At 45.2% G+C, this 9,304-nt stretch overlaps 1 protein-coding gene across 1 annotated transcript; it reads left to right on the top strand.

Annotated features, from left to right (window-relative positions):
- Positions 1 to 351: 351 nt before the first annotated feature.
- On the top strand, positions 352 to 1,398 carry LOC125556241 (small heat shock protein, chloroplastic-like). The gene is made up of 2 exons (XM_048719013.1): positions 352 to 690; positions 784 to 1,398. The coding sequence occupies exons 1-2, from the start codon at positions 465 to 467 to the stop codon at positions 1,305 to 1,307; spliced, it is 750 nt and encodes a 249-aa protein (XP_048574970.1). The 5' UTR covers positions 352 to 464; the 3' UTR covers positions 1,308 to 1,398.
- Positions 1,399 to 9,304: the final 7,906 nt, after the last annotated feature.

Raw genomic sequence — 9,304 nt, 5'->3', positions numbered from 1 at the left:
TGACGACAGATGGGCGCATCATGCAGCGCCCCCGCACGCCTGATGCCATTGTTTGCCTTGTATTCGGCTTCCGTTTTGGTTGCATTTTGAAATATAACAAATGGGGATCCGAAATGTTTGATGGGATGTACGTGTTGTTTTACCCGGATCTCTCGAAGCCCATGGGCCTATGCAACACAAATCCGATGCAAAAATCCGTGGTCCAGCGTACGCGTCCTGAAAGTTCTGGAACCTGCTCTGAAAACCAACCCAAAGATGGAAAAAGATAGTTCTGGAACCCCAAACCTTTCTCTAGAAACCACTCCATCCTTCCTTCCCATGATCCCTGTGCTGCGTCCGCCATATCTCTGCTCCTCACTTGTATATAAAATACACAGGGCAGCATTGCGTTCTACAGTCGCGCTCATTTCTCATCAAGCAACCAATTTAATCCAAGTCCAAGGCAAATCAAGTCTCCGGCGAGAATGCTGCAGGCGGTGGTCTCCAACCCGCAACCCGTCGCCGCGTCCCTGGGGCTGGGGACTCCTTGCCACCCTGGGCGAGGCTCGGTGAGGGTCCGCTCCACTAGGAACGGATCCGCCGATAACCTTGACCACCTGCGTAGGCCCCCGACGGCAACTGCTAGGCAGCCGCGGCAGGGGAATGGGAATCCTGCTCCGAGGAGGAGGGTCATCCAAACCTCGCCATTTGGTAAGAGCTCCCGGAGTTTCTTGATGATTTTCCACCCACAATCTGGACGAATGGCGGCAAATTCAATTCTCGGCTTGGCCGCTTGACTGGCAGGGCTATGGGACAGCTTCCCGGACGCGCGAACCCTGGACCAGATGATGCGCACCATGGAGCGCATCATGGACGAGGCCGACGACGACGACGGCCGTCGCCCCTTCGTGGTGCCTGGCGCGACGGTGCCGCCCACGGCGGCACGGCGCGCGGACGAGCGACGCGGGCGGACGCCGTGGGAGATCAAGGAGCGCGCGGGGGACTACCTGGTGCGGTTCGACATGCCGGGCATGACGAGGGAGGACGTGCGCGTGAGTGTGCAGGACCGGACGCTGGTGGTGGTCGCCGAGAAGGCGGCGAAGCAAAGGGAGGCGGTCGGAGAGAAGGATAAGGATAACGAGGAGGATGGGGAGGAGGAGGAGGCGTGGCCGGCGGCGAGCTACGGGCGGTACAGGACGCGGGTGGAGCTGCCGGAGAACGTGGAGGTGGAGAGGATCGCCGCGGTGGTGAGGGACGGCGTGCTCTACCTCAGCATCCCCAAGGTGTCGCCGTCCGGGGGCAAAGTCGTGAGCATCCAGGTGCAGTGATGGATGTGGATAAGGCTAGCCGGTAGCTCAGATTGTATTTTGAGTTTGGACTCGAGCCAGTGAAGAACGGACTGACATTACTTCTGTTCAATATTATTGAGTCCACAAATTTTTTTCCAAGAAAACTTTCCATCTTTACATCTTCATACAATGAACGTCGTAAATAATAAAAATTGCATCCATTCATAGACCACATAGTGACGACAAGAATTGAAGCGCAACGAAGACCCGCCACCGTCATTGTCCCTTCCTTGACGGAGTCGGTTAAAGCTTGTTGTAGTAGACAGTGTTAAGGACTTATTAGACCATTGTAGCAAAACAACAACCGTCGCTTATTAAACAATCGCAGTAGAACAGCAATCGTCGCTTATGAAGAGTAGCGTAGATCAAAAAGATTCAATTTGAAAGTAAACGAACTACGTTTAAATCCGCGAAAATCCATCAAAAATAGAACCATCGGAAACGAGGCGGACTAATGACGGCGGCTGCGAAAGATAAAGGAACCCTAGACTTTTATTATTATTGGTTCCATAATTTATATACCAGCAGAATGAATGATTAGTTGGATATCTTCTCTGGTTGTTGGCTGCATCTTCTGGCACAAAGTCACTCCTGCACATACCAAGAAGAACATACGAAAAGCAACAAAACCTTAAGTTCCATTGGATACATACCAAGAAGAACATACAAAAAGCAACAAAACCTTGAGTTTCATTGGATGTGCTTTTTAAGAGATGCATCCTCGTTGCAACATACTTGCGCTGTTGCATACCGATCGAGGTGAATTGAAAAGGGCGGCTCCGAATTAACCGGATGATTTCACGATTACAGCAATGCACCGTAGCCCGTAGCATTGAGCGTGGCGAAGCTTCATTGCAGCTCTCATGGTGCACCGTGCAGCGCGACAAAAGCTGCAAGCCTGCAACGCAGCAACGATTGCGTCCAACGAATCTCCATTTGTAGCGTGTGGGCTATACTTCTGTTAGAAATATTGGGCCGCATAATTTCTAAAATTTTAAATTAGTCCCATAAAAACTGTAAGTGATGGTTCTAAAAGTTTAATCCTATATCTTTACTACTAATGTATCAGTTGATAATCTCTGTGGTTAAATTTCATCCCACCAACACCGGGTTTTTTCGTCCTTCCTCCCATCTCCCATGTCCGAGCGATCCCTCTGGACCCGCGAACCAACAAGAAACACATCAAAACCACGGTAGGAGGGAGCGATCCAGGAGCGAGCGAGGCGATCAGAGTTAGGAGGGAGCGAGCGAAAAAAAGCCTATGAAAAAAATCGATGACTCGCACACGCACGAGCGAGCGAGGCGATCAGACTGCCCTCGATCCCATCCAGGTCACAGTCGGGACACCTTCGCCGCCGCCATCGCTCGCCCATCAAGCGCCATTGATCCCTGCGCCACCGAACCCTTCGCTGCCGCCTGTCTCGTCGCTACGTCGACGGCAAGATTTGACGCTGCCGAACCCCTTGCCATCGCGGATCTCTTGCCATCGCGCATCCGATTCAGGAGCCGCCGCTGATCCCCATCCAGGTCACAGTCGGGACACCTCTGCCAGCCGTGCCTTACCCTCCTCTGTGTGCTGGTGGTGGGGATGCAGCGCGTCATCGATCGCGAGATCGGCAAGCCCAAGTACCGCTGCGCTTGGGCCTGTGTCGACACTGTCGCGGACGGCGGCTGCAGGAGGACCGAGTGCGGCGTACCTCCGCTCCCTACCGGCAGCTCTGGCGGATGCTTCTGCTCCTGCCGACTAGCCGCATCGCCCTATCGCCGCCGCCGCCCATCCTGACGAATCCGGCGGCGGCGGCCTTCCTCTCACCTGCCGCGAGTCCCGTAACTACTCGAAGGCACCACCCTTGGTGCTCCAGTGGTGGTCCGAAGCCAGCATGGTGGAGGTGGTCGGACATGGCAAGCAGCAGCACTACATGAACATAATAAAAAAGATGTACCAAATCTGAAGGTGCTACGATTGATCTACTCATATTTCCCCTGATTTGAATAATTGTCAGTTTGTGAGCACGTCACTCGGCATGTTTTCTAATGTATGTGCGGGGCTTAGCTGGGGCAATTTTGAAGCGGTTCAGATGGGGATTTGTATCATATCCTGCTGCTGTGTATACTGTTCTTTGCTCTCATTGGGGCAATTTTGTACATGGAGATATGTTTGGATCAGTTATGTGATGCTCTGTCATGCTCTTTGTGCACCTGCTCAAGACAGAAAAATTTAGATATCTGTACTGATTATTGGTACCGGCACTGATCGTATTTATTCTCATTGTTCCAGGTTAATCATCTAGGGAAAGTAACACTTGATCACAGGGTATTAAAGTTAGTAGATGTATGTAAAGTTATGTAGCTTCGTAAAACAGATGTCAGTTTTTAGATTTTGGTCAGTTATGTAGCTGCTCTCCAATGACCTTTTCAACTCAACATGCCGTCGGTCAAATATAGATGGAGGACATGAAACAAATCAGAAAGAAATTAGCAATCTGTTAAATCCGGATATTTCTCTGATTTGCTGCTTTCATTTTGTGGAACCTAGCTTGTGAAATGTTCATGTGTTCTTACCTGAGTGCCTCTTGTGGTTTTAGCAATGGAGTTGGCTCTAGCTCTTGAAAAGATGGTGAACGAGAAGCTGCCCAACGTGCTCACTGTAAGTTTCTCTTTCTTGCCTATTTATACAAGGAGGCTACTTTCAAGGTATTGGTGTGCCTGTTCGACACAATGAATTCTTTATTGAGTGCAACTAGGAGATTGCGGCGGCAGCGGGGGTTTTGTGTCGGCATGCTGCGGGGAGCTGCTGGACAGTGACCGATGGTGGTGGATCAGAGTTGGAATTCAAGAGGGTTGGTGTGGTTGCAGTTATATGACGATTGGGAGAGAGCGGAGCAACAGAGGAGGCTGGCCAAGGACATGGCCGTGGATAACACATCTTGCTCGGTTTCCCTGACAAACCAAGGTTGGTTGCATCCTGCATGACCTCATATTTTTCATGAAAGTTTTGTGATGCTCTTTTTTAGAAAAGTTTTGTGATGTTAACTCATGAGACATTTGACATGATACTATGTGAATGTAAACGTAATCTGCAGTGCAAAGCAAACAGAGTGAACAAGCCAAGAACGTGTTGGTCAGTCTGTCATTGTCATACTTTTATTTTTGTAATTCTATCGTACTATATAGTTAGTACAAGATCATCAAATATTCAGGATATGTTTTGGAAATATAATTTTGTAAAATTGAATGCACAACATGTTCAGAGGAGAGGAGACAGAGGCTTGCTATTAATAACTTGAGTCGCTGTGATGATCGCCCGGGCGGCCGTGTAGCCATCTCAGATGGAGTCCCAGGGGAAGGACCAAAAGGACGTGCTCGTAGGTATGATAAGATTCAGCTTTCCGGAATTTTGGTGAGGCGCTCGGCGCACTGCAAAACTTTTATTTGTAAATGTTGCATGCTACTACCTCCTAATTAATATGTCAATGAAAAGAAGTAGATGCAGCTCTTCATAGATATTGTAACATGTTTTGGTTTGCAGGTTTAATATTTGACGTCCTCTGTTTGGTAATGAGAGCAAGCATCTTATGTTGGTTGTGTCATCAAGCTCTGGCTTGTAACTGTGTATTTATCTCCTTCTCATCTTCTTCTTTGAGGAGGTTTTTTTAGGGAGTCTTGACAGATTTGGTAGAGGATCTAAATTTTCTTTAGAATTTTAGAACCACTATCCTTTTTAGTGTCGGTGTTCAATTGATTATAGATGATAGGGACATTTTGGACCATGGTCCTGGTTCGGTGTGGTTTCACGATTGTCATTGGTGTCCCATGTGTCATGTCTCTGCTTCTGCAGAAATTCTCACTCAAGTTGAGTAATTTGGAACATATGGAACTGCGATGCTTCTTTGTGTACACATTCATCTTGTGAAGTTAATATGCATTTAAATTTCAGTTCAAGCATGTTAGATCAGAGTGATTCAGCGAGGTGCATATAATTTTTGAGTTCTTCCAGAACTTCGATGAGATTGCTTCTGCACTGTTCGTCACAGGACGATGAGTTCCTTCTTGCTGAAACATCTCGGTATATTATGTTTGGCATCAATTTTTTAGCCCCCTACCAATTGTTGTCAAAAGTAGGCCTGGCATTGTCAAAATAGCTTTTGAGGGATTTTTTTGGAAGCAAACTTCTGCGAGGCACAACCATAATCTGTGTGTTAGAAATAAGCTCTGTTCATGTATATTATTATGCCCAATTTAAGACTGAGTATGATCAGAATGGTTTCATTATGGTTATTGTGACTTGTGACTGAAGGACTATCCATTGTTGCCCCGTAAAGATTTGTGCAGGTCCATACTTCCTTTTTCCAATGTATTGCAAGGTCGAGGTCTCTAGCAAGGATACCCTCCCTGGGGTGTTCCGCACTTCGTGGACTGCGTCTGCTGGCCCAACGCCAGTGGAGATCTGCTGCTGCAACACCGGAAGGAAACGTCTTGCAACACGGCGCAACGGCTGCAGGATTGTCCTTCGGGAACTCAGCACCTGGTGCTATCCTTGTCATCCTGGTGAGCCATACTTTCCTTTTCTGATCCGTCCGTTTGGAAACGGAAAAGCTTTATTACTTTGTTCGTTCATCTATATGGAGGTCCTAGAAATTGAGGCATGGTGGATGCAGTATTAGCGGCTGGATTAACTGTGCTCAGTACCACCAATGTTTTTCTTGAAAATGTGTTTTACATGCTTCTATATAGTTAAATGATGTGCTTGCTTGTTACATAGTTGTTTTTAGCTACAAATCAGAATACTGGGATGTTAATGATTGTAGGTGATGTTTTTCTCTTCCATGCCTAAATTGTCTTTAGTATATGTCCATATAAAGAAAATTGCAGTGTTCCAACTATTGAATCAAAATTGTTAAATTAATTATTTTTAGCTATATTATAGTTTGAGCCGAGGGCTTCTTACAATTTTTACTACTACTACTACTAATTTCCACTTCTACTAGATTCATTTGTCACATGAGTTTTTAGAGCAGGGTACTTGGTAAATGATTTAGAGCAGGGTACTTGGTAAATGTTAAGCAGACAAAGAAGTACTTGCTTAAGCTTACTGGATCTACTCATCTTCTCAGTATGGAAAGGACTATGAATATGATGCACCTGTCAAGTTGTTGGTAAAGCATTTGTATTCGTTCAATGGAGCAATCACCTGATGATCAGCATGGTGGTATCACAGGTTATCAGTTCTTCTCATGTTAGTTCATGACATCCCAATCCGAGCAACCAGCCGTCGATTCAAGCGACCCCCTTTAGGAATCCATGGAATTTGAGGTGGATTTCCTGGAAGAGGGAGGAGGAAGGATGATGGTGGGGTTCATGAGGAAGAGGATTCCACCATCTACGACTCTCTCCCTCAGGGGAACATCGCAGATTTGACTAGGAGCTCTCAAGCACGAGATCCCCTGCGCCTCTCATCTGTCCTTGCAGGCATGTGTTCTTCCTCCTCTTATGAGATCATCATGTGCAAATATGCTAGTGTTGTACTCCCTTTGTAGACTAATTGTGATCTAAAAGGTCTTATATTAGTTTATAAATATAGTACATAATATCTTGCAAGGCCTGACTAATAAGTAGTTGTGGCTTAAGATGCTTCTAGAGACTCATTGGAATGGTGGAATTCAATTGGACTATCATATGAGCATAATAGACTATGAGCATCATTCATATTATAATGAATGAGAAGTGAAGGTCTGAATGTCAAACAAAAAACACAATGCTAAATATTCAGTCAGGTACGGCTCATGGGATGCTACAACTATTAGTGGGACAAAAGGGTTGTGCATGCACATGCTTATTGATTCAAGGCAGGATTATGGGAGATAGTGCATGGTCCAGATGAATAGATGGAACCCGTCTAGAGAAAAGAAAAAGGAGAAAACGGTGCCACCAATTCGCATCTGTACATAATTTATAGAACCGAGATTCAGTTGAACCTGATCTAAGATGTGCGTGCATTGTAATTACAGAAGAAAATTGTTCTTCGTAAACAAATACTCCCTCCATCCCACTTATTTTGGGACGGAGTACATATTACATTATATGTAACCGGAGAATGGCGGCATGTCAAGATCAGGCAAGAACTCTGATGTCTGTGTGCACTTGCTGAACATAGATGATTGTGATGGCCTCATTCCTTGGATGTGTAAGGAGCTTCAACCTGGTACGTAGTTTATTACCTCCTACTTTTTGCGCCTACAAAAAATTATGTACATTGATATATGTGGTCTAATCAGTACCATGCATCATAACCTATCCTTCGCTTTACTGAAGTTTTTAGTTATTTATTTCTTGGCCGAATAAATTCCCTTTCGTATGTAAAATACAATTGATCATCATGAATAAGAAGTATCTCATTGTGATTTTATTTGTTACTGCGAATGTCAAGTAAAAAATCGAATTATTGACATTGAACTCTTAAACCTTTCTCCATGTATGTACAAACACTCAAATCTGAAGTAGTTTTTCCTATGTATAGGCAGTTCACAAGATACGCGGCCAGTGATGCATTCGGCGGTGGCGAAAATGCACATACTTTAGGGGTGCCTCGGTATGGCTGTTGGCTCGCGTGTTCCCCTTGGACGAATCATTGGGTATAGGAGGAGTAGGCGGCCGGGGGTGAATGAATGGTGCCTCGAGGAGTTTCTTGATCGTGCTTTTTCCATCTTGTAGATGGTTCAGTGGATCGTGAAGTTTTTATGTAAGGTATTACATGTAATTAATTTTTTGGTTGGATGGATGCAAAAAAAATCATGTACTTAACTCATCTGGATTGTTTGTGCACAGTTACTAGAGAAGAGAGGGGAAGGGGAGAGGAGAGGGGGTGGTTGAAAATAGAAGATAAAGAAGAATAGAAGTGTTTTTATCATGCATGAGGATCTTAATAGCACATGTTAAATACGATTGATGTTGAACTAGGAAAACATGTGTGTCCTGTTGCAACGCACGGGCATTGTCCTAGTTATTAGTAAAGGTGGTGTGAGACCTTTGTATATAGTGAGTTCTGTACACCACACTATTATACTTGCCACTCCAACCTTTGATTCTCGATTTCTAGTCCTCTCAAATTGCTTTTCACTCCAACCTTTGATTCTTGATTTCTAGCCCTCCCAAATTGCTTCTCACTTCAATCCTTTTTCTACTACCATGCCAAATATGCGAGAGAGTGATTGTGTGTTGAGGAGACTATCTTTCGAAACACAAGAGCAAGGAGTTCATCATCATCGACAACATCTATTACCTTTTGAAGAGTGGTATCTCCTAAATTGGTTAAGTGTCACTTGGAAGTCTCCAGATCTTGTGGAATGGAACCAATGAGTTTATAGGGGCAAGGAGATCACCTACTTGTGAAGATCTACGCCGAGTGAGGCTAGTCCTTCGTGGACAAAAGCCATGATTGCATAGACAAGATTGTTTCTTCGTGGATGCTTTGTGAGTGGATCCCTCCGTGGACTTGTGCAGCCATTACCCTCTATGGGTTGAAGTCTTCATCAACGTGGGCGTACGATAGCACCACCTAACGAAACCACATCACACCGAGTCTTCATGCATTTGTTTTTCTCTGGCCCCTCCTTTACGTTCATATGCAAAGTCTTTACTTTGCATTGCCTACTATCTAGACTTGCATGTGTAGGATGTTGCTTGACTTGTGACTTGAAGAAATGCTAAAACTTGTCAAGAACTAAAATTGGAAAGGGCTATGTTTTTTATTTTGTCAAGTAGTCCAATCATCCCTCTTTAAACAGACTTGCGATCCTACAACAAGGCTGACATAAAATGAGAGAATATCAATCTAGATAGACAGAAGATGAACCTTGATTCACAGAAAATGTGCTTAGGGTTCAAACCATATACTAAACCACACCCCCTCCCCAAAACACCATCACTGCCTACCAAAAATTAAGCCCAACTACTATACACTAAATAATCTAGCAAAA

This window comes from Triticum urartu, chromosome 5 (genome assembly GCF_003073215.2).
Source record: "Triticum urartu cultivar G1812 chromosome 5, Tu2.1, whole genome shotgun sequence".
Lineage (NCBI taxonomy): Eukaryota > Viridiplantae > Streptophyta > Magnoliopsida > Poales > Poaceae > Triticum > Triticum urartu.
The sequence above is the reverse complement of the archived record's forward strand: the minus strand, read 5'-3'. Positions and strand labels throughout refer to the sequence as shown.